This window comes from Sorex fumeus, unplaced genomic scaffold (genome assembly GCF_029834395.1).
Source record: "Sorex fumeus unplaced genomic scaffold, SorFum_2.1 ptg000063l, whole genome shotgun sequence".
NCBI lineage: Eukaryota > Metazoa > Chordata > Mammalia > Eulipotyphla > Soricidae > Sorex > Sorex fumeus.
Window position 1 is genome coordinate 42,535,166 of NW_026606120.1, and position 25,720 is coordinate 42,560,885.

General features: G+C 42.4%; 1 protein-coding gene across 3 annotated transcripts in view; it reads right to left on the minus strand.

The window, feature by feature from the left end:
- Positions 1–3,182: 3,182 nt before the first annotated feature.
- The window catches only part of KIAA0753 (KIAA0753 ortholog), a 96,145-nt gene continuing 73,607 nt past the window's right edge, over positions 3,183–25,720 (minus strand). For 2 of the 3 annotated variants that reach the window (XM_056126704.1, XM_056126702.1), the window contains exons 15-18: positions 25,283–25,364; positions 18,227–18,371; positions 17,294–17,515; positions 3,183–4,686 (exon numbers count right to left, since the gene is read on the minus strand). In XM_056126704.1, the coding sequence (XP_055982679.1) occupies positions 4,569–4,686; positions 17,294–17,515; positions 18,227–18,371; positions 25,283–25,364 (567 nt within the window). In that variant the 3' untranslated portion in view covers positions 3,183–4,568. The remainder of the gene's footprint in view (positions 4,687–17,293; positions 17,516–18,226; positions 18,372–25,282; positions 25,365–25,720) is intronic. The other variant, XM_056126705.1, reaches the window with a different exon arrangement.

Below are 25,720 nucleotides of genomic sequence, written 5' to 3' on the forward strand. Positions count from 1 at the left end.
CCATAGCTGCCTAAGAGAAGGGGCAGAGAGGAAGTAAAGCAGGGTGTAGAAGGGGGACTTCCTAGATCACATTCAGTTCAGGTCAGGGAATCTCAGGGGCAGGCAGAGTCCACAGGGTGAGTGTCTAAATGCTGCCCATCTTTACCTCAACGTTTCAGAACTCTAAGGCTGCCTGGAATTCCCCCATCCCCGTGCCAGGAATGGAGAGTGTGGGTCCCAGAGGGTGGCAGGATGGCAGGAATGTAGGAAAGTACTCTGAGCATCTCTGAATGGGCACTGTGACCTTCTGCAGGGCACTGTGGCCCACAAGTGGGAGATCTTCTGCTGACCTCAGCTGACCAAAGTGAAGACAAAGGAGTGAAGTGTGGGCGGGAGAGACCGGGAGCCAAGAGGAGCAGAAGGCGTATGCACGACTGATCTGGGAGGGGAGGGGGAGAGGCTAGGTAAGAGGGGAAGGCAGCCGCACAGTGGGATGAAGGCAGCAGCAGGGAAACACAGTGGTCCCCACAACTGCTCACCAGGCCAATTTAGGCTGGGCTTCTGAAGAGGAGAAATTAAGCAGCTTTTGAGCTTTCGATGTGAGGAAACGACTGTTTTGTACTTCTCTCTAGAGGACTTTGTAGGCACCAGAACTGGTGCAGCGTCGCCAGGATTAATTCCTGAGTGCATGAGCCAGGTGTAACCCCTGTGCATCGGCCAGGTGTGACCCAAAAAGAAAAAAAAAACAGTACAGAGAGGGTGTATGTTGGAGGCGGCAGGGATGTCATGGGGAGAGCCTGCCACCAAAGAGCAGGGTGAGGTAGACAGCTTGGACTTCACCAGGGGGAAAAGCCTCATCCCTGTGGCAACAGAGAGCACTGGTCAGGAGAGACAAGGGAAGTCAGGGGAGAGCATCGGAGGGACTCAGTGGAGAGTCAGGGGTCAGGGCTGGGGTAGGTACCGGGGTCTGTCTTACCTGTCCCATGATCCAGCCTCTCCTCTGACACCTCCATGGTGGGGCTAGAGCACTGGAGTCAGGGGCAGGCTCCGGCATGGAAAGATGGACTTAGCTGGGAGGAAAAATCCAGCTGGGTGATGGAAAGTCAGCCAGAAAAAATGTGACACAGCAGGTTTAGTTAGCTCAGGAAAAATGGATAAGGGTTGGCTGACGGAAATCACGAAGGGTAATCTAGGAAGGGCAGAAGATAAAGGGGACTCATATGGGAAGATGGGTGCACTCTCTGAGAAGATTGGGGGAGAGTTCTAGGGCTACAGTCCCACAAATAGGAACCTCATACCCCAGCCACTGTGTGAGACTGAGACCCGACTTTTTTGCTCTGTCCACATGATTTTGTTTTCTGGAGGCCACATCCAGTTTTGCTCAGAGATTACCCTTGGCTCTGTACTCAGGGATTATTCCAGACGGGGCTCAGGGGATTATATGTGGTGCTGGGGATCAAACCTGGGTCGGGAAGGTATATGACAAAGTTTCTTACCTGCTATATTCTCACTGGACTTTGGAGTGCATGCTTTGGATCCTGGGTTTGACTCTTGGCACATGGGTCCCCTGAGCACACTGGCAGTGATCCCCAAATATTGAACCCCCAAAACAACAAACCCCACAGACAACCAAATGCACCAATGTGAACTCAAGAGAGTGGCTCTAGTGTTCTTGCTAGGTGGTACACTGTTAGCAAGTCTAGGACTAAGAGTTATCTTTTGGACTATAAGATACACAGTTGACCCCCCCTGTACAAAACTGTTCCCACAAAAATGTGCCCTCTTTCTTTCACAAATTCTTTTTTTTTTTTTTTTTTTGGCTTTCTGGATCACACCCGGCGATGCACAGGGGTTACTCCTGGTTCTGCACTCAGGAATCACTCCTGGCGATGCTCAGGGGATCATATGGGATGCTGGGAATCAAACCTGGGTCAGCTGCGTGCAAGGCAAACACCCTACCCGCTGGGCTATCTCTCCAGCCCCTCTTTCACAAATTCTTAAGTGGTTATTGAGCATCGACAAGCTAGGCAGAGGCCTCGTCTTAAGCCACCAGGAGGCTATCTGTTGGGATGGCCTATCCCAAGAGAGATGCTTCACTCATATATTTGTTCTGAAGCTACAGGACAGATCAGGAGAAAACTGAAGGGAGTTAGAAAATGACATATATATGATGAACTGGCTCATGAAGAACAAAAATTAAAGCAACCCAGGTAGCTACAAAAAGAAAAATTTGTTTTCATAAATTCTTGAATTTGTAAATTGTTTAAAATGTTGTTTCTTGCAGTTTATTTTTGTGTCTTTAGTTCCCAAGATTCACTGGGGCCTGGATTTATAAAGCAGACACTGCACATGCAGGCAGGTGTAAACCTGACTCAGGTGGGTCAGAAGTGGGGAGCACCCACCTCGTAGGTGGAGAAAACTGAAAAGATCCTCCAGAGGACTAACTTCAGTACACAGGAAGTACTCAGGAAAGGAACTACTCCAGGTAACAATCTGTAGGACACGTCAAGCGAGGTCAAGGAAAGGCAGAATACACTCAAGTGAACATTCAAAATTCTAACAATTATCTTTATGAATTATAATGATAGAAATGTCGAATAAAAGCTGGTTTGATAAAATTACCTCCTTTTTTACATCATCTCATTCCTCTATAAAATGGAAATAATTGATCTTACTCAATATGTGGTATACATAGAAACAGAGCAAGGGGAACGGACAGTGTAATGAGAACCAATTCCTTAGTCTTTGAATATAGAACTGAGGTTACCAACTGGAGAGGGGAACAGGATCTGAAGGCAGAAGGATTAGAAGTGACATCGGGACAGGGTGCATTGTGGTGCAGTGGAGGTGGTGACTTATATGCCAAAAGCATAAACATTAAATACTGTTGTAATCATGTTACTTCAATTTAAAAAACATTAAAAAGTTGAATTAAAAAATGGAAATCATAATGGCATCTATCTCACACAGATGATATGAGGAATGAATTATTACATGGAAAACACTGAGAGCAATATCTATTATCTAATATGTGCTCAATAAATGTCAACTTTTATTATCATTTATTTTTCCTGGAGGATAAGGGAAGGGAAATAGTCCACTATGCACATATGAAATATAAAAAAATTATCATGGGTTTTAGAAATCACATTTCACATTGCCTGTGAGGTGAAAAAGGTGATGTAAATTAATCCAGACACAGCTAAACCTTAAAATATCGAGTTTATTTTAAAAATGAACACAGTAAAAACCACTATACAAATTAAGCTATCAATGACACACTCTTAACAATTAAAGTGTTACATGTAACTCCTCAATTAAAGACTTAATTTCCCTTGAAGTCTTTAATTCTGAGCACATATAAAACTAAGCAGGAAAACAGTAACATTAAATGAAAATCAATTTCACACAAATAATAAGTGTGATCAAGCAGCTGAAATTATCACCTGAAATACTCACACTTCAGAGAAAAATCCCAGATGACAACACTGTGTTATAAAAAGATTCACATTATTCTGTGGGGTGTCTCACGTCACTCTTCACATTTCTTTCACCAAAAGCCTCAGGCAAAAAATTGAGGGAAACTTTTTTCCAGGCAGTGGCCTTGCTTTTATGAACATTTGTTTCTTTTTCTGAAGAGGCTTTGATCTTGGTAAAATCTGACTGACAAGACGCACAAGACCAGCTGTTAAAGTCCTCAAGTTCCTCTGTTTCTCTGGGAAGAAGTCTCATATAATCCAGGATGATTCTCTTCTCCCATGCAAGGCTCCTTTTGTGGGATGAAAACCTAGGAATGTATGACCTTATCAGAGGTGGAGCTGAGTTCAGGAAACTCGATAAGGCACAGGAGTCACCTGGCCTCTTCTGAAAAAGTCAAACATTCTTCTATATTTTTCTCTGAATTCAAAGTTTCATATGTCAGAAGTTGTCAACACTCAGCAGTAAGACTTCGGGAAGTCTAAAACATGAAAAGCACCTTGCGACAGAACATTAGAGATATGTAATGAACACAGTGCACTGATTAACTGGGTTCCTATTTCTATTAAGTGTAACAGAGAGGAGTTTTAGAAGCATAAACAATTTCTGGGCTCTATATGAGTCTGTGACCCAGTAGGGACAGGTGTCCTGATAGAAAACTACCACCAAAGGAAACACAAGTCAGGGTTGGGACCATATAGTAACTGCACTTCTCTGTTACCATCAATGATACCCGAAGGCTCAAAAGCAATTTAATCCCTAGGGGCCATAATATTAATTAAATTCCAAAACAATTTAGTCACCCAACTGAGCCAATGGAATGAGCATAATATTTCATTAAGAGAATCACACAATCAGAAAATATATTGTCATAATTTACGTTTCAGGGGAAAATGATGAATATAACAGGTTCCTTCACTGCTATGCAACAGGGCCACGGCCATAACAACGAGAAAAAAGTGAGACAGCCCCACTGGCATTTCTTCCTTGGGTGGGTGGGGAGGGGGGAGCACCTTCTCGCTTGGAGGAAGAACTGAGGACATACATGGGCTCAAACATGGGCAGTGCCTTCTCTTCTCCAGTGTGACAAGTCAGGCCCAGCCTTGGAGTCTTTATGGAGTAGCCTCTAAGAATTCTGAGGTGAACACAGCTTCTGCATAATCTTCACACATGTCCTGAAGTTCAGCAGCCACAGCCCCCAAAGCTTCATCTATCAATTCTTCTGAAAAGCTGGAAGACAAAACAGCACAGCTTAAGGTACACAGAGCCAACTATGAGAGCAAATCATCTTCTACTCAACAGGGAACTTAACATATCACCTGAACATTAAACGTTCAGATTTAAATGAATATTCCAAAGGCCAAGAACACCCATGGCACTCCTGAAGAATAACAAGGATAACGAAAACACATCTCCTAGATATTCAGATGATGGGTGCTTAGACTCCAAGTCCTGCTGGAGGGAGAGGTCTGTAATGAACCCTTATTTAAGGGACAACCCCAGGACACAGCTAAAGTAAAGGTGGTCAGAAACCTGCCAGCTGCACCCCAACTCCAATACAGCTCCAAAACTGACTGCCTGAACACACAACCTTTCCCCCAAACTGAAGTCGGTTGAAGGCTTCCTCAATTACTTCAGTGTATGTTTCCTCAAAACAATCATATTCTCTAAAATAACCAAGATAAAAACTATAAAAATGTCAAATTAATATAGATGGGGCATTATCTAGCCTTTCTCAAAAGTTTGCCTGCTATCTAAATACTTTGCTTTAATTAAAAGAAAACTTGTAAAGCTCGGTTTCAATCCAAGAGCTACTGGTACACTTATTGTTATGACTATCAACTTTTATCTGGAACTGTTCTCTAGTCTTATCTTTTAGGACCTTCATTTTTTAAGGAGGAAAGGCCTTACCATTAGGTGTTGCCCCCTGCCAGCACAACAGAACAAAGGCCTCTTTGCACACTGTCCCTTAGCTTGGATTTGCTCGATGTTCCTCACAACCAGATTCAAGAGATATTCTGGGAACAGAAGTGCGAAAGAGATTCTGTGTGCCCTCAGTACTTTAAAAAAAAAATTTTTTTTTTTTTTTACTACCAATTACTGTTTACTTTGGTTACTTGGTTAAGGTAAGGCCTGTCACATTTCCCCAGGTAAAATTACTATTTTTCCTTTGCAAACATACAGGGAGATTCCTTGAGATAATTCCTTAGTACATTCTGTTGTATCATATTCTCTTATTACCCTTTTAGTGGACACCCTGGATTATAGAAAGCATCTTCTATTTGAAGACTAACATACATTGATATCCTTACCATTTTCCCGGACAATGCAGAAACTGTGTTAACTCTAACCCCATGGATCCCCTTCCTGACTATATGCTGCTATAACTGTGTGCCATAAATCACACATACACCAATAAAAAAACTATTATTGTATAATCAGTATTAATTTACTATACATTTACCACATTTACTTTATTCAGACTTCCTACATTTTTGACTTTTTGTCTGACTTTTATTTGTTGTTCTGCAAAAAAAAAAAACGTTTTTATTTATTGTTAACTATTTAGTTTTTGGGTCACAGCTGTCGATGCTCAAGGGTTACTCTTGGTCCTGCACTCAGGAATCACTCCTGGTGGTGTTCAGGGGACCATATGGGATGCCAGAAATTGAAACCGGGTGGGCTGTGTTCAAAGCAAGCCCCTCTACCTTCTGTACTATCTACCTGGCCCCTGAAAAGAAATACCTTTTAAAATATTTCCTATTATCAGGATGGGCTATCTCCCTCTCCATTCTGTGTACTTCCAGAAGCCCTGGCAGTCGTGCCCATGAACTACTTCTGGTGCTGTGTAAGTTTATCCACTGGTTATAATCCATAGACTCAAAATAAATTTCAAAAGAGATCAACAAATTGAAGATTTTTTTCTGGATACCTGCTCATGGCTGAGTCGTTCAGGGTTCCCCAGAGGGGGCTGGGCCAGCCAGTGTCAGCCCGAATAGATCCCTGGCAACTGAGAGCTCCCATATTCCACAACTGCCGCCATGCCCTCTGCTGGACTCCACCCTCAGGACAGAGTATCACCCAGAAATTAGCTTGCTGACAGGGGCTGGAGTGACAGTATAGGGTATTTGCCTTGCACATGGCCGACTCGGGTTTGATCCCTGGCATTCCATATGGTTCCCTGAGCACCGCCAGGAATAATTCTTGAGTGCAGAGCCAGGAGTAACCCCTGTGCATTGCCAGGTGTGACCCAAAAAGTACCCCCTCACCCCCCCACCCCAAAAAAAAGGAAAGGAAAGGAAAAGGGAATGGGAAAGGGAAGGGAAGGAAATAACCTGCTGAAAAATTCTATATATGAGTTTTGTGACTGAAATCTCCAGGCTTCCACGGAGTCGGGATGACCTACTTGCCCCTATCTTCCTGTACTTCAGGAAACCCTAGCAGTCACATACACACTCCAAAGCCATCACCCAGTTAAAAATTTAACTTCTGTTTTAACACAATTAAAAACTCTGGACTTCCTGGAGTGCATGAAACTCTACAACACTGATAAGCCAGTAGTAACAAACGAGATTGGATGGGATATAATGTAGAAGGCACCCAATCTCGACTGACAAAACAAACACAGAAGGCTTAACCTGTAACAACGTCTTTTATACAAAGATTAAAAAGCTCCAAGGTAAGGTACAACAATTCTCACTTTCTTCTAAGGAAACATTTTTAAATCATTGTTAATGATAAAAAGCAATATAAAATAGGGGCTGGAGCAATAGTACAGTGGGTAGGGAGTCTGCCTTGCATGCAGCAGACCCGGGTTCGATTCCCAGCATCCCATATGGTCCCCTGAGCACCGCCAGGAGTAATTCCTGAGTGCAGAGCCAGGAGTAACCCCTGTGCATCACCAGGTGTGACCCAGAATGCCAAATAAATAAATAAAATAAATTTAGGGCCTGCTATGGGGGCAGGCTTAAGGGGTGGTTGGGAAAATTGGAGACAATGGTGGAGGGGAGGGGATGAGAGAGGCAAGGTAAGAAGGGAGAGATAAGGGCAGCAGCAGGGAAACACAGTGGTCCCTGCAACTGCTAGCATCACGCCAACTTAGGCTGGGCTACTGAAGAGAAGAAACAAAGTAGCTTTTGATATGAGGATGCTTCAGAAAAGACTGTTTGTAGTTCTCTCTAGAGAACTCTGCAGGCACCAGAATCGGTATAGTGAGGGTGTATGTTGGAGGCAGCAGGGTTGTCGTAGGAAGAGCCTGCCACCAAGGTGCAAGAGCAAGGCAGAAGGCTTTGACTTCCCCAGAGGGAAAAGCCTCATCCCTGTGGCAGCAGAGAACAGTGGTCAGGAGAGACAAGGGAAATCAGGGGAGGGCATCGGAGGGACTCAGTGGAGAGTCAGGGGTCAGGGCTGGGGTAGGTGCAGGGGTCTGTTTTACCTGTCCCATGATCCAGCCTCTCCTCTGACACTCCCATGGTGGGGCAAGAGCACTGGACTCAGGGGCAGGCTCAGGCATGGGAAGATGGACTTAGCTGGGAGAAAAAAATCCAGCTGGGTGATGGAAAGTCAGCCAGAAAAAATGTGACACAGCAGGTTTAGTTAGCTCAGGAAAAATGGATAAGGGCTGGCCATTGGAGACAATGGTGGAGGGAGGATGTAATGGTGGTGGGATTGGTATTGGTATATTAAACGCATGTAACAAATCACTATGAACAATTTCGTAAACCACAGTGTTTATATAGAGTGTGAGGGTGAAAATTTACATATGTAGGCCTTACCTATGTCATGTAAGCTCCAAAATATATTAACGTGGAACTGCTTTAAAATGATTATTAATGACAGGTGAGACATGATTATTACGCTAACAAGATCCAAGTATAAAATAAAATTTAATGTAATATACTTTAGATTCCAGAGTTGAAAACATATATATGTAAATAAGAATAGGAATTTTATTATACGGTATTAAATGGTTTTAATTTTCTTATTTACATAGGTCAAAATCATACAGTAATCACTGACTCTTACTGATTTATTTTCTGATGATTCTATTTTCCAGTTCTTAAAGGTTTTTTTTGGAATAAGCAATAAAGTAAATTTCTTCTTTTTTTTTGCTTTTTTTTTTGGGGGGGTGTCACACCCGGTGATGCTTAGGGATTATTCCTGGCTCTGCACTCAGGAATTAGTCCTGGCGGCGCTCAGGGGACCATATGGGATGCTGGGATTTGAACCCGGGTTGGCCGCGTGCAAGGCAAACGCCCTCCCCACTGTGCTATCGCTCCAGCTCCTAAAGTAAATTTCTTATGTGTCTAAGAGGGGAGGTTGGGACTTGGAGGGAAACTGGGGGTACTGGTGGAGGGAAGGTCACACTGGTGGTGTTGGAAAACTAAACGCTTGAAAAAACTGTATAATGAACAATTTGTAAATCATGATGCTTTTAATACAAATTTAAAAATTAAGTAGTCCTATAGTGAAGGCTAATGATAATAAAGTTATAAATGGTTTTGGAACCTCTCTTAACCTTCCTAATTATCATATGTTTTACTGAACTCTTAACTTCAGATTGGTAGTTCTTTTCTTTCAGAACTTTAAATTGTATGCCAAGCCTTTCTGTTTCTGTTGTTTATTTTCCCCCTCCAGATGATAATTTAATTTTTCTCTTGGTGACTTTCCAACGCTACTATGCTACACCTAGGAATAGATCTTTTTCTTGTATGGGACTATGAGATTTTCTTGACTGTAGATGGTATCTTCTGTTACTTTGGTATGAAATATTCCCCTTTGTTTTGTGTTTTTTTTTTTTTGGTCATACTCAGAGGTGCTCATGGTGCTCAAACCAGGTACTCCTGGTTCTGCACTCAAGGATCACTGCTGGCAGAGATGGGGGATCAGGTGTGTGTGTGGTGGGAAACACATGGGGTGTTGGGGATCAAACCCAGGTTAGCCACTGTACCACTGTCACGCCAGCTTGACATTCTCTTTTAGGGCGCTGCCTCTGACCCTTCTGTCTTTTCTCTCCTTTTGAGACTCCAGTCACTTTATCCTCAAGGTTTCTTTATCCTCTTCAACTTTTCAAATATCTCCATTGGGCCAGAGTGATTTGTTATAAGGCCCATCCAACAAATCACTCATTTCACAAATTATATTTTTCAGTTCTAGAATGTTCGGTTTAGTTTCCAATTCTTTACCAAAATTCTAAATTATCTTTTCTCTCTACGAATGCAGTCAGCTGGATTACTCTGTTGTCTGTTTCTGATAGCTCTAACACGGGAGCCGCTGGGGGCCTGCTTTTCTTACTATGATAACTCTGCTGCCTGGTTATTTTTCACCATACAACAGATGCTGTGTTTGAAGAATGCAGAAACTATGAGTTTAGAGAGAAAATACCTTCAGAGAAAAATATGATGCCTAGGGTGTGAAAGTGGGGGGTGCGGGGAGGGAGGCAGTTACAAAGAATCATTTGATCTAGTCTCAGAAACTGAGATAATTGAAAGATGAGGAGAGCTAGTGCCCAGATTATCCTAATTTCAGAAGTGCCACCCATATTTCAAAGGTGAGTAGAATTTATCAGGGCCACGCCCTCACCTTGGCAAGACGTGGATTTCTGCATCTCCTATGATCTGAAAAGGTGGCCAAAAGTGCGACCATCTCCCTTATGAACCGACTATCTCTCTCAGTGCCCGAGAAAGGCGAGCTCCCCTGTCTGTCTTCTTCGGGATTCTGGAATATTCTTTACTCACTTCCTGATGCCTTTAAGCACGTATATTTTATTCTTAATTCACGATTATTCTCAGAGGGGCTGGGGGACAGGTCCAAAGTCTACAGTGTGCACGCTCTGCCCCAGGAGGTCTGTTTCGATTTTCAGCACTACCTGGTCCCCCAAGCACTACCAGGAGAGAACCTAGGCAGTTTGCTGGGAGCAGTCCCTGGGCACTGCCAGATATGGCCCTCAACCATAACACAAAACCAGTTGCCCTCAGAGGAGAGGTTGATCTAGGGTTCCAGTACTATAAGCAGTGGCTTATTAATTAATTTATTTATTTACTTAGGTTGGGGGAGGGGAGAGTTTGGGTTACATTCAGTGGTGCGCTCAAGGTTTACTCCTAGCTCTGTGCTCAAAGATCACTCTTGGTGGTGCTCAGTAAATCATATATGGTACTGGGGATTAAACCAGGGTAAGCCACATGTTAGACAAGCCCCTTATCTCTTGATACTGCCTCTCTGGCTCAGAAATGTTTCCACACACTCTGCTTTCTATATTCCTCTCACCAATTCAGCACCAAACTATGAGAGAAATATACAAGTACTCCAAATGCACAGCCACACACATTTTCTTTTCTTCCTCGAATCCTCCCCCTCTGGAAACTATTCTTACCAGAGTTCTCTATCCTACTACTCCAATCTGGACACTTAACAAAAATTATACGCTCACTAAAATATTCTTTTTTTTCCTCTGGCCACACCTGGTGATGCTTAGGGGACCATATGTCATGCTGGGATTCAAACCAGGGCTTCTGCAGCCATAGCCACTTTGTAAGGTGAGTGCCTCTGGCCCCAACTAAAATATCATTCTCTTGGAAATAGCTCTAGTCATTTTTCTAGAAGTTCCATTTTAGAATCAAAGCTCCCTAAGCCAGCACCCTCTTCCTCAATATGGGTCTTATACTGATAGCACACACCTTCTGGTAGCTGACTAAAAAACAGTGCAAGGGAACTAAAATTCTGTACACCTTGCATACCTAAAAATGCCATCCTTCTAACCTTGTGATGATAAATTGATAATTAGTTTAGAACTGTCCTCCTTGACTGTAAGACTCTTGGTTTGGTTTTCAAACCAGGAATCCTTAAGAATTTGTGCTCAACAGAAGCATTAACACCTCACACCTTCGCTTTCACATTCGCTCTTTATTTAGTTCCAGTTTATATCACCTGTTCTCTCTGATCAATGGAGCAGAATTTTACTTCAGGTGTAAGGAGAATTAAGACATTAAAAAGAAGAGAAAAACTAAGCTAATGTCTTTCCTCACTCATGAGGTTATTATATAAAGTCAACCGACTTTGGGCACCTAGTTAAGATTTGATCAATGCAATGCTCATTTTTGGAATATTTAGTAAGACATAAAATAAGAGAGACCAAAAACAGAGCTAGAATATCAGATACACAGCCATTTGTGGTCAAACAAAGCAGGAAAGAATATCTGTAAAAAACCCAGGCCCTCTTTGCTCTGACAGATCCTTTCCCTACATCTATGAAACAAGTTGGGATCACGGTCACGGTCCTCCCGTTGTTCATCGATTTGCTCGAGCAGGCCCAGTAACGTCTCCATCGTGAGACTTGTTGTTACTGTGTTTGGCATATTGAATACGTCACGGGTAACTTGTCAGTCTTTGCCGTGCGGGTGAGATACTCCCGGTAGCTTGCCGGGCTCTCCGAGAGGGGCGGAGGAATTGAACTCGGGTCGGCTATGTTGGCTGTGTGCAAGGCAAACGCCCTACCGCTGTGCTATCGCTCCAGCCCAAGTTGGGATAAGATGCGTCATTTAATCAAGTGCGAAGGACAAAAGAACAATGGTCCGGGGTATTGTGCTGCTAGCAGGTCAATCTGTACCTGAGAGACGAATGCATCAGCAGCCTGATGGTACCTTCAGGCTTCCTGATACCCCAAGATTGCTGCTGTACCTTTTTGATCAGACCCCAACAACTTGGGGCCAAGTTTACCAAGAAATTAAACAGCCAAAAGTTCAGTATGTGGGAGCCACAACCACATACTGCCTCTGGCTCAGCTATACAAGTTCATTTATTGGCCTTATTTCAGAGACCCATAAACCTCGAAAGAGATCCAAAACCGCAGTTAGGGCCAGTGGCTCAATGCGCTGCAGGTGAGCAGGCACGCCCTGTAGGGCATATGCCACTAGTTCATTTCTCTGGAAAAGATGGGAACAAGGGCCATGATCCCAAGACATACAAAAGAATCTCTAAACTGAGGAGCTCACTGCAGATGCCTCCAGACTTGAAGTCAGGCAGACTTCACTGGGGTGCCTCAGATGGGGGCAGGTGTCGTCCCTCCACCTGCCCCTACCCCCTAAAGACCCCGGTGGCTGCCAATTTCCAGAACCCAATGAGAAGTGCAGGTATGCGGGTTCAGTGGCGGCAAACTCCAGGCCTCAAGAGTTAGGATGGGCCAGTCCCTCTCATCCCCCATTTCCACGGGACCCTGTAGGTCACGCCCACAAATTGCCTCTGGCTGCTACTTAAGCTCCTGGCGGTCATGGTCCAGAGACACGCAAAAGAATCTCCAAACCAAGCAGCTCGCTGCAGAGATTTCTCCAGACCCTAATTATCTGGAATTCTGAGTTCCAGCAAGCAGCCGTGCGACATCTTATGCTCTTAGTAACAAACAATACAAACAAGAATGGGGGGGGGGGGGTTGTCTGCTATACAGGCGGGGGAGGGGTGGGACGGGGAGGGATACTGGGGTTTTGGTGGTGGAAGGTGTGCACTATGGAGGGTTGGGTGATTGAGCACTGTATGACTGAAACTCAAACAGGAAAGCTTTTTGACAGCATCTTGTGGTGATTAAAAAATTTTTTTTAAAAGAATTAACATTCTGAATAAAAATAAAAGTAATGTGGAGTTCATGCCCAATTTAATCAGCTTAATCAACGGCTAAATAAATAACAGCATTCCTACATTTAAAAAAAAACAATGGTCTAATCTTTATTGACTTGTGCCAGGTTCAAGGAGTGACCATGCTACAGTAGTGTGCTGTTCACAGGAGTCAAGTTCACACATATTAACTCTTTCTCCAGAAGGCTGATTTTCTATCCTGGCCAGCACCAAGAGTTTCTCATATGCTCTAAAGGATACTTGAAAATCACATGAACTGGGTGGGAGTGACAGTATAGCTGGTAGGGCATTTGCCTTGGATATGGCCAACCCAGGTTCTATCCCATATGGTATCCCGGGTACTGCCAAGCACTGCGAGCACTGCCAGGTATGACCAAAACAGGGGGGGAAAAAAGTCTTATGAACTAAGTCCAAATCTTAGAGTTTGCACAAGTGATTATCTCTGATCCCAAGGCAAACTCCACATAAAATAAAGGGAAATGAATAAACATATAAATCCCCAATGAGAAAAATATAAAAGCAGATGAAAAAGAATGTCCAAGATTTTCAGGAAATACAAATTACACAAAATAGTAATTCAGTTGTTTATAGAGATTAGGGCCAACCCAGGTTCGATTCCTCTGCCCCTCTCAGAGAGCCTGGCAAGCTACCGAGAGTATCTCACCTGCACAGCAGAGCCTAGCAAGCTACCCGTGGAGTATTTGATATGCCAAACACAGTAACAACAAGTCTCACAATGGAGACGTTACTTGGACTGCTCGAGCAAATCGATGAACAATGGGAGGACAGTGACAGTGACAGAGATTAGGGCTTCTTAGAAACTTTTTTATTCACAACTCTTTTTTTTTAAATTTTTTGCTTTTTGGGTCACACCTGGCAATGCACAGGGGTTACTCCTGGTTCTGCACTCAGGAATTAGCCCTGGTGGTACACAGGGGACCATATGGAATGCTGGGAATCGAACCTGGGTCAGCTGCGTGCAAGGCAAACACCCTACCCTCTGTGCTATTTACTCCAGTCACTATTCACAACCCTTTTATTTTGAGAATGCAACATGGTGAGGGCATCCAGAAACATGTCAGATTCATTACACAGTCGATTTTTTTTTTTTCTTTTTGGGTCACACCTGACCATGCACAGGGGTTACTTCTGGCTCATGCACTCAGGAATTACTCCTGGCGGTGCTCGGGGGACCATATGGGATGTTGGGAATTGAACCTGGGTCTGCCACATGAAAGGCAAATGCCCTACTCACTGTGCTATCGCTCCAGCCCCCTGTACAGTTGATTTTTAAATAAATTTTTGGCCACTGTGCATTCAGATACCTTGTCATAGTTGTCAAGTTTTTCATGACCTCCACATTTAGTTATATAGTCCCACAGTTTAAAAAGCAAGAGTTTAGAAACAAAGGCTCTAGTAAAAGAGATGTAAAGGAAAATAAAGCCAATTTATTTCACAAAGCACCAGATTCAGAAAGTAGTAGTATTGAGAATTGTGAAGGTAGTGTGGGGTATAGAGTAGAGAAAGAGCGCACTGTACGCAAATTTATTGATATTAAGCAATTATACTGAGAGATTTTTTACTTTTGCTCTTGGAAGCAATCCTCCTTCATACTAATGAGGTAAAAAGGTAAAGGTAAACGCCCTCCCGTTGTTCGTCGATTTGCTCGAGCGGGCCCAGTAACATCTCCATTGGAGACTTTGTTGTTACTGTGTTTGGCATATCGAATACGTCACAGGTGGCTTGCCAGGCTCTGCCGTGCGGGCGAGATACTCTCGGTAGCTTGCCGGGCTCTCCGAGAGGGGCGGAGGAATCGAACTCGGGTCGGCCATGTTGGCTGCGTGCAAGGCAAACGCCCTACCGCTGTGCTATCGCTTCAGCTCATCCTAATGAAAGAAAATATATTCTTTGAGAAAAAAAATAAACCAGTAATTTAATTTTATTTATTCTGGCCTTTGGGACTACACTCAGTGGTGCTCTGGGGTTACTCCTGGCTTGGTGTTCAGGGAACCAGTGTGGTGACAGCAATGAGCGCAGGGCATTAGCATGAAACCATGTACTCCAGCCCTTTGTGGTAAAAATTTAAAATTCAGTCAAATCATTAAGTATGTTGATAGAATAAAGATACTTTCAAACATGTAAGTTTAAAGTAATTCCTTGCAATACCCAAAGCAGGATAATTAACATGATTTATAATTTAAGATTAAAGGCCCTGGGAAATTCCTACTCTGAAACAGCAGGGAGGCACCCTAACACCCAGTCCGTGATGAAGACTTTCTAAGTCCCAAGCTATGCTACAGTAATAGCTGGGCAGCACTGTGATAGGAGAGAGTTGGGTAGTTTGAGAAATGGACTGACACATATCTTCTAGGTTTAAGGAAAATTATACTTAAAAATTTTAATCCCAGTAGGCGAGGGTCACACCCACCAACTGGCCCCCCTGGCGCCGTGTAATCCCACCAACGGCCAAGACTCAGAGACTATAAAACCCAGCTCCCGGAAGAGAACAGTGCAGTCTCCTGTCCCCGTGCCTGGCTGTCCTCGCTGGGGCCCCTTGGAGGGGAGCGGGTTGAGCTTTCCTCCCCGCCCCGACCAGGGCTCCGGCAGCCAAAGACCTCCAGGACCAGCCACCACCATGCTGAGACCACTCTCCGCACACATGAAGGTACTGGCAGAGGGACAAAGTCATGCGGGTTCCGGGGCCGAGATCTCCAAGCCTACTCGGATTTGGGCTGAGCATCCTCCACCCAGATCCTCCAAATTCCAGTAGGCGGGGGTCATACCTACCAACTGGCCCGCTGGCGCCGTGTAATCCCATCAATGGCCAAGACTCAGAGACTATAAAAACCAGCTCCCGGAACCGCGCGGCTGCATTTGCGGCCATGCGACATCTTATTATGACATCTTATTATCTCATTCCTACTTTGGACAAACTGGCAGGCTACCGAATATAGCCTGCCCACACGGCAGAGTCTGGCAAACTTCCCGTGGCATACCCAATATGCCAAATACCAGTAACAATGATGGGTCTCATTCTCCTAAAGAGCCTTGAATATAATCTCAGGGCTAGGATGAAGGAGATGTTACTGGGGCCTGCTCGAGGCAATCGACGAATAACAGGATGATTTGTGATCTGTGATACTTAAAAAGTATTAGTATATGGAGAAAAATAACACATAAAGGCAGCAACAAAAAGATGTACTTATTTTTATTATTAACTTTGGGTTTTAAACCAACTGGGCAGAGCTCAGGGCTTACAACTGGCTCTGTGGTCAGGGATTATTCTTGGCAAGGTTCTGGGACCATATCTATGGAGATCGAACCTGGTTAGCTGTGTACAAGGCATGCATCCTATTGTACTAGTGCTCCCAGCACATGCTACCTGCATCCACCACTCACCAAAAAAAGGGCAATTATTAACTTCTGGGATATGTTTGATACCTTATGTCAAGGAGGTGGCTCAGGGAACTGGAATGCATGCTAGCCTCCAGGAACCTTGGTTCAACTCCCAACACCATGTGGTCTTCTGCATTGGCACTCACTCCTGATTACCACCAGGTGGACCCAAAAAAACAAACAAGGAAAAAAAATAGGGAAGAAATATAAAAATGCCTCACTTTCACTTTAGCTCAATGATGAAAACTATCTACATATCCATAATGAAGGTGCTACCCACGAGGATTCATATTTGGGCTCTCCTTAAAAAAAAGAATGGATCGACACATACCTTTTAATGTACTATACAAAAAGACCACTCACCAAGAATTTACTGGCAACAGGATTGACTCTCAACTCCACATTACTTTTCTCAGATGAAGTCTCCCCAGGAGGAGAAGGGTTCAAGAAAATACCAAGGTCTGAACACCCATCATTCCTATGTGCACTTATTCAACCATCAAGACTTCACAAGCAACAATTTTTCTTGCCTGCAAATGTTTTGTGTTTTCTGTGAGGAAGCAGCCCTCACAACAGCAACAGGAAATCTGCCCAACTTGATTCCTGAATTCTACCCCTCCAGCCAAAGAAGGGGAGGCAAGGGAAGGCACCTATAGGGGTCTCACCCCCCAGGGTTTGAAGCGTTTCCTCTATCTGAAATAGGCAGCTGAAAGAATTACCATGGAATCCAGTTTAAGCACACAGCCTGAGATCTTGGTCAACTGTTTCTCCAGCGACACTTTGGTTTCCAACCAGAGGCATATAACACCGTACTGACCTTTCGGCAAGCAGCCATGGGTTGAAGGAGCCCACAGCCTCGTGAGAGACTATCCGGAGGTACTGCTCGAAACGGCTGCAGTAGTCTCTAATGCTGTGCTGCATATCCTGGGGAACAAAGAGGGCAATTTCCCCCTCTTTCTGTTGAGAATCTTCAAGAGAGATTCGGGGAGTCTCTCTTTTCTCCAATCTCTCCTCTGTTTCCACACTTTCATCTAGGGAACTGAGAGCAAATAAAAATGATAGACACATTTAAAATCACCTATAAGCAAGGCTAAATATTACACATTCCAACAGCTTGATAGTCAAAGGCTTTCTTTCTCTTTCTCAGTGAAACAAAGTTAACATCTCATCACCACTCAGTATTTTCTCTTTTCATTGGACTAACTTCAGACTTGGTAGTAATTCTTGCCCCATGGACAGGTGTTTTTTTTTTTTAAACTTTTTTATTGAATCACTGTCAGACCCTTACAAAGCTGTTTATGATTAGATTTGAGTCATACAGCATTCCAACATCCATCCCTCCAACAGTGTACATTTACCAGCATCAGTGTACCTGGGTTTCCTCCCATCATCCCCTACCCCCAACTCTGCCTCTATGGCAGACACTTTTCTTCTCTCTCCCCTCCTCTCCCTTTTTGGGCATTGTGGACAAGAGTTTTTAAGTAAATCTTTAAAACAAATCTTAAAACAGTAATTAACAATACACCCACATTTCCCAGGTGATGTCTTCAACACTCAGAACAATGGAAATGCTCTTAAATCCCAAAAGGTTCTTTATGATGCAACATATTCAGTATCTATCCCACAAATGCATAATTTTACCAAACCATCTTGAAGTGATTCTGTCTTGCGGGAGTTAAAAGAATTCAAAATTTAACAGTGTCAAAGGCAACCAGCTACAATGAAGTCAGACAGCCTCATTACTACTCACTTGCCACTGCAGGGCCTTTTTAACATGATGTTCACGTCCCTGTCTTTCTGAGCTGCTCTTTTTGTGATCTGGATAGGCTGAGGTAGTAGAGGCATTTCACTTACTGCTGGGATCTTTTGGTCTAGAAAAGGAGAACACAAAATGACTACATCTAAAGAAAAAGTGCTATACACACCTGGAATAAGAACCTGAAAGCAATTACAACGCATGTCTCATAAGCATAATAGATTCAGCAACCCATGTGAGAGGAAAAACTTTATTTAAATGAAAGGTGAATTTAAAAGACACAAGGAAACAAACTAATGAGGAATCCAGTTTAAGAAACAATAAATTCATTCTGGGCCAGAAATAGCTGAGGTAGAGTCTTAGGAGAGATATGGACAGAGTCCCAGATTATGTGAATTTCACTAGGATTCAGGCACTTGTTCCAGGACTTTGAAGCAGTTAAGTTTATTTTTTAACCTTTAACAGTCTGGTTACTGAAGAAGAAAATCCACTCACACTTGATCACTTATTTAGCTGATATAATTTGTCCCTTGGCATTGTTAGAAAAATTTGCATGATGATAGTCAAAACATTACTTTAAGTAGAAATACTACATTAGCTGGTTTTTGAAAACATATTACTAAAACTATAATCTATTTTCAATTTATTTTAGAAAAAGGATAAGAGATATGTATTAGTCACTAAACAATTCAAAACCTACGTTACATTTGGTTTCGGATGCAAGAAAACAATCAGAATTTCTAGGTTCTTACTATGATTTCATGACTCTGGAATTAAAGTTTCAAAACTGATTTTGGTTCTTGGCGTTCTAGAGAGCTTCCTTTACATGCATACCAAGTGTCTATGCAGAGTCACAATGACCAATAATTTATAGTATCCTTGAAAAAAAGAGAACACTGAGTCCTTGGTTAGACATTCTTCTGTATGATGCAACTCAACTTTGTAGGCCAATAGCCAAACCATTAGTGAGACAACTGCCCTTCAAGATTTCCTTCCCCGGGGCCGGAGCCATAGAACAGCAGGTAGGGCGCTTGCCTTGCACACGACCGACCGAGTTTGATTCCTAGCATCCCATATGGTCCCCCGAGCACAGCCAGCAGTCATTTCTTTTTTTTCATGATATGAAAAATTTTAAAATGCTTTATTAAAGTGATATATTTTTTTTTGAAATTCCGACTTTTTTTTTTTAAACACCATGAGGTACAGTTGTAGATTTACAATTTTTTGTGCTTGTGAAAAAAATGATCGATTATACAATGATCAAGTACCCATCCCTCCACCAGTGCCCATTTTCCACTACCATGGATAATATCCCTCCCACCCCCATCCCTCCCATCTCACCCTGCCTCTGTGGCAGGGCGATCCCTTGTGTTCTCTCTATCCTTTTGGGTGTTGTGGTCTGCAAAAGAGGCTTTGAGTGGCAAACATGTTCAGTCCATAGTCTACTTTCAACATGCATCTTCCCTCCTGGGAGGATCCTCCAAACATCCTTTATTTGGTGCTCCTTTCTCTATCTGAGCTGCCCTTTCCCCTAGAATGCCTGGCTGGCCTCTAAGCTATGGAGTAATCCTCCTGGTGCCAGCAGTAATTTCTGAGTGCAGAGCCAGGAGTAACACCTGAGCATCGCTGGGTGTGACCACCCCCCCCAAAAAAAAACAAAAAACAAATGATTTCCTTTCCTCTACCTTCATACAAAAAAAGAAGCCAAACTGCCCATAGATTCATTAAGAAATGACTAAGATTTCTCCAGGTATCAGGTCCATGGCATGTACAATGCAGAGACAACCGAATATAACAAATCCTGACCTTAAAGAATCTGTGGATTTATTGGAAGAGACAGGATTCTTTCCCAAGTGTCTCTAACATACACCAGGTCAGAAGTCCTGGGATTTATAAATGAGCTCATTAGGATGTACAGGTGAGGAAAATTCTAGTAAGTACACTGAAATATATTACCAACCACAGGATAACATTAGCTGAGCCTTAAAGAAAAGGTTGTTATATGAGAAGGAAATGGGAGCTGGAGTAGGACTGGGAAGAAGAGAACAACATGAACGAAGAATAGAGTGCTTAAAAATAACAGAAAGTAGGCAAGGAAACATAGTAGTACTGAGTTTAGATGACTCACCTTTGAAAATTTAAAACGGAGTTTTTTTTTAATCAAAAACAAAACCTAGTTTTTATATTAAAAAATTGTATGCCCTCCTATAACCACAATTTCCTTTACATTTCTTAATGCTCAGTACTTCAATTCCTCAGAGAAAATGTTTAACCACATTTAGCCACCTCCTTTCATTGAGTAAGGTAGTAACTGATAAGCATGGACCAAACAGAATTTGAACAACACTTCTGTGATAATAGCATAGTTAACTGCAGCCAAAAGGCAAATGTATGATTTTTTAAAGTGAAGGAGAAAAGTGAAAGTTCTTTTAGACAAACAGATGCCCATGGCAGGTGCAGGCATGAACTGCAGTAGCCACCTCAAAACACAGCAAACTTTTATTCAGGGCAGATCACTGACTACACATAAAAATTATGATGAAAAAGCTTCCAAAGGAAAATGCAACTTATTGGATTACTTTGGGACTAGGCAAAGGTTTACTGGATCAAAAAATGTAAAACCTATACACACAAAAAGTGAGACTTCATCAAAATATAAACTGCTCATAATATAACCTGAAGAGGTGAGCTATGGAAAGAAAAAAAATCGCATATATCTGAGTAGATTAGTGGCTGGTAGGTGTGTGGGGAAGGAAAGTGGGGAGTGAGTACTAACGGATGCAGGGTTTCTTATGAGGGTACTGAAATGTTCTGAAATTACAATATTACTAAACTTTACAACAGCAGATTTTAGCTTGCTTGGGGACCACACCCAGTAGTTTTCAGGGCTTAGGACTCCTAGCTCTGTGCTTAGAAATCAATCCTGGAAGGGCTTGGGGGAACCATATGTGGTACCAGAGTTGTTAAACCTGAGGCAGCTGTGTACGATGCAAGCACCTATCTGCTATACTACCTTTCCAGTTCCAGTACACTTTGAAAGGATGAATTTTAAGAGTATGGGATATGTCTTAACAAAAGTGTCATTAAAAAAAACACATGTACGAATATATTTGACAAAGAACTTATGCTCAGAATGCATACAAAAATCCTATTACTAAAAAATAAAAGGACAGCCCAATTTTTAAAAAATACTAAAAGTCAGCAAATTATCAGGGAAATTTGCAAATGGCTAAAAATCACGTGGAAATGTTCTAAACACTGTATTTCACCAAGAAAATTAAAATGGGAAGTTTACAATGCCCACAAGAGCAATAATAAAAAAGAATGATAACATCAAATGCTGACAAGGCTATCAAGTAGATAGGACATAAAGAGGAAGAGCCACTTGAAAAAGGTTTGGTAGTGTTTTACAATGTTTCATATATATATAACCTAGCATATATATGGTTATATACATATAACCATAACCTAGCAAATTTCCACTCCTAGGTGTTTATTCAACAGAAATAAAACTATGTCCACATATAGAACACAAATGAATTTATTCAGATATTTATTTCTAATAGTTACAAATTAAAAATTTATCTTTATCTTCACGTAGATATTAAAAATGTATCTACGTGACTCTCGATGGGAAAATAAATTAGATACTCAGCAATAAAAGGAACTAACTACCAATACAAGTGTAGAAAGCTGAATAATGGCCCCTCAAGATACCTACATTCGAACTCTTCTAAATGTTCCCTTCCGTAGAAAGAGGGATTTGGAGTTATGTATAGAGATATGGATAGTATCCTGGTTATCAGGCTGAACCTAAATGTAGGTAGGAGAGGGAAACTGCCCCACAGAACAGAAGGACGCACTGTGACAACAGACGCAGAATCCGGAGAAGCATGGCCATAAACCAAGGATGCAGGCAGCTGAGGAAACAGGAATCACATTAATTTTAGCATTATAAGACTTCAGATTTCCTACTTCCAGAATTCTAAGAATCCTTGTCCTGAAATCTATGTTTTAACTTGTTACAAACTTAAAATTGTGACAGTGGCAACAGAAAAGAAGAAACAGATAAATCTAAGAATACTCTGAGGAAAAGACTAAGTGCCAGCCTGCTGCAACCACAAAGCCCAGTGCTTTCCCTATCACCTCAAAAAAGGCAAAAGGAAAGGCTATGTTTTCTGGAACAAACTATCTCATAGGAATGCAGGAGGGTGTTTTTCACTTGACAGAACCAGTTTATGCCAAGACAAACCTCAATGTGCACCATCTCTGGCCTTTCCCCCTCAATTTACTACTAAAAATGCCAAGCAAAGTGGAGAACCTCAAAAGATAAGGGTCCCACACACACAAAAAACATGTTCTGTTCACTGTGCCTGCACATCCAACTTCATGTATCGTGCCCCCCTTGAAAGCTTAGACATCAGGCCTTTCTCATCTGTCTGGCACTGAAAACTTGCCCTGGCATCTGTTCCAAAAACTTTGACCCATCCACTGATACCTCCCTGGAGCTTTCAAGAATGAACACAGCCTGAATCTCTCCTGGTCTTATTGTGCTGTATTTCTATTAAATTATAACTAAAGAAATTTGGGTCTTCCAACAACTGCCTTTATACGAAAGTTTAAAACATGCAAAACTAATTGATGGTGGGGAAAACTCACAGTGGTTTCCTGAGTGGTGGGATGCTGACTAAGGAAGAAAGCTTTCTGAGGTGACAGTATATTTTGGTAGAATTTGACACACAGGAAAATCAAAATCCCTCAAGTGACAGTTAAGATTTAGGCATTTTGGGGCTGAAGCGATAGCACAACGGGTAGGGTGTTTGCCTTGCATGCGGCTGACCCGGGTTCGATTCCCAGAATCCCATATGGTCCCCCAAGCACTGCCAAGAGTAATTCCTGAGTGCAGAGCCAGGAGTAACCCTTGTGCATCACTCGGTGTGATCCAAAAAGCAAAAAAAAAAAAAAAAAAAAAAAAAAAAGACTGGCATTTTATTACATGCAAATTTATTTTTTAATGTCTTTCTTTTTTATTTTTTAGTTTTAATTTTTTATTAAACACACTGTCTTCCCGTTGTTCATCGATTTGCTCGAGCAGGCCCAGTAACGTCTCCATTGTGAGACTTTTTGTTACTGTGTTTGGCATATTGAATACTCTCGGTAGCTTGCCAGGCTCTCCGAGAGGGGCGGAGGAATCGAATCCAGCTCAGCCAGGCTGGCTGTGCACAAGGCAAGCGCCCTACCGCTGTGCTATCGCTCAGTCACTGTAAAATTACAAAGTTATTAATGATTGGGTTTCAGGCATACATTTTTTCAACCAACCCCTTCACCAGTACCCACTTTTCTCCAATTCCCCACCCTCCCCACCATGCCTCTCACCCACCAGTCTGCCTTTACGAGGGCACTTTAAAATGCTTTTGCTTTGTGGTTTATGGTACTGTTGCTAATACAGTTTCATACATGACACTTTATCACGTTTCAGCACCACCTCCTCCTCTCATTTGATCCACCTTTCACTAGTCATTGCCTCCTCCTTGTCCTGTCTCCCAGCCTTTCAAGTGGCATGCTTCCTACTGACTCTGAGTTATCATGTTATTTCCATTGTCTTTGGGAATTCATTATTCCTCCCTTATGTTTCCTTATACTCTGCAGATGAGAGAGAGCATACTGTGTTGGTCTCTCTCCCTGTATGATTTCACTCTCCAGCTCCCTCCATTTAGCGGCAAACTGCATGACTTTATCATATCTTATGGCTGAATAGTATTCCAGTGTGCGTATGGACCATAGTTTCTTTACCCATCTATTCTTGGGACACTTGGATAGTCTCCAGATATTGGCTACTGTGTAATGCTGCAAAGAACATAAGGCTGTAAATGTCTTTTCTCCATTTTGTTTTTGGGTCCGTGGTGTACATTCAAATGGAAGCTCAATTCCTAGATTTTTTTTTTTGGTTTTTGGGTTACACCCGGCGATGCACAGGGGTTTCTCCTGGCTCTGCACTCAAGAGTTACTCCTGGTGGTGCTCAGGGGACTATATGGGACGCTGGGAATCGAACCCGGGTTGGCCGCGTGCAAGGCAAACGCCCTACCCGCCGTGCTATCTCTCCAGCCCCTCAATTCCTAGATTTTAAGGAATGTCCATAGTGTTCTCCAAAAAGTCTGGACCAGTCCACATTCCTACCAGCAGTGAATGAGTGTTCCTTTCTACCTGTATCTACTGGTTGTTCTTGTTCTTTTGATGTGTGCCAGTCTCTGTGGTGTGAGATGTTCTTTTATTATTGTTTTGATTTGCACCTCCCCGATGATTAGACATACAAATTTCATCTCAAAAAGAAAACATAAAAACAGCATAAATGTAGCACTGTAGCAATGTTCTCCCAATGTTCATCGATTTGCTCAAGTGGACACCAGTAACATCTCCATTGTGAGACTTGTTACTGTTTTTGGCATATCAAATACACCACAGGGAGCTTGCCAGACTTTGCCGTGCGGGCAGGATCCTTTCGGTAGCTTGCCAGGCTCTCCGAGAGGGGCGGAGGAATCGAACCTGAGTCGGCCACGTGCAAGGCAAACGCCCCACCTGCTGTGCTCTGTCTCCAGCCCTGTGTATTTCATAGGTACTGAAATACTCTGATTTGTTAATTTTTTTTTAACAAATCATAAATGTACAAAAATAAATTTTAAAATAAATAAAAGCTAGGGGCCAGAGAGGTAGTAGAGTGGGTAAGGTGCCTTGCACTCAGGTGACCTGGATTCGATCTGTGACATACAATATGACCCCGAGGCTGCCTGGGAAGGTTCCTGAGTGCAAAGCCAGGAGTTGGCCCTAAACACTGCTGGGTGTGGCCCCCAACAAAAAATCAAAACCTATAATAGATAACTTTGAAATCTGTTAAAAATAAAATACATGATGAAATAAGATCAACAGGTTAATTATAGAATTCAGAAGTTAATTATAGAATCCAGAAGTGTCGGTCATACAGTATTTTCAACTTTTCTGTATATTTGAAAATTTTTAGAATGTTGAACAAAATAAAAGAGTGAAAAACTCACCATTCTTTACTTCCTGCATCCAAAGATGAGGATCAGCATATACAATTTTATTATATCTTTGACGAACTGTCTCCTGGTATTTCTTTAAAAATTAAAAAAAAAAGTTTAATTCATGAGAAAACATATTAAGCTTCAGAATATATGAGAATTGTTAAGGAAATAATAAATTAGCACATTTGACACAGACATACTGCCAGAGCATGCTAGGAAGTGATTAGTCCATGAAGTCTAAATTAAAGTGAAACAATCAGTCTAATTAATGTAATCTGATCTAGATCTGCCCTGCCAACTCCAACTATGTGCTGTGATGAAACCAAGTCCAATACAGCAGTTGCAAACTATGAACTACTTGAAATGTGAGTAGTATGTTTAAACCTAATTCATTTACATTTAAATATGCCTCACATTGCTAGAAGCTACTATTCTTGGCCTTTCAGA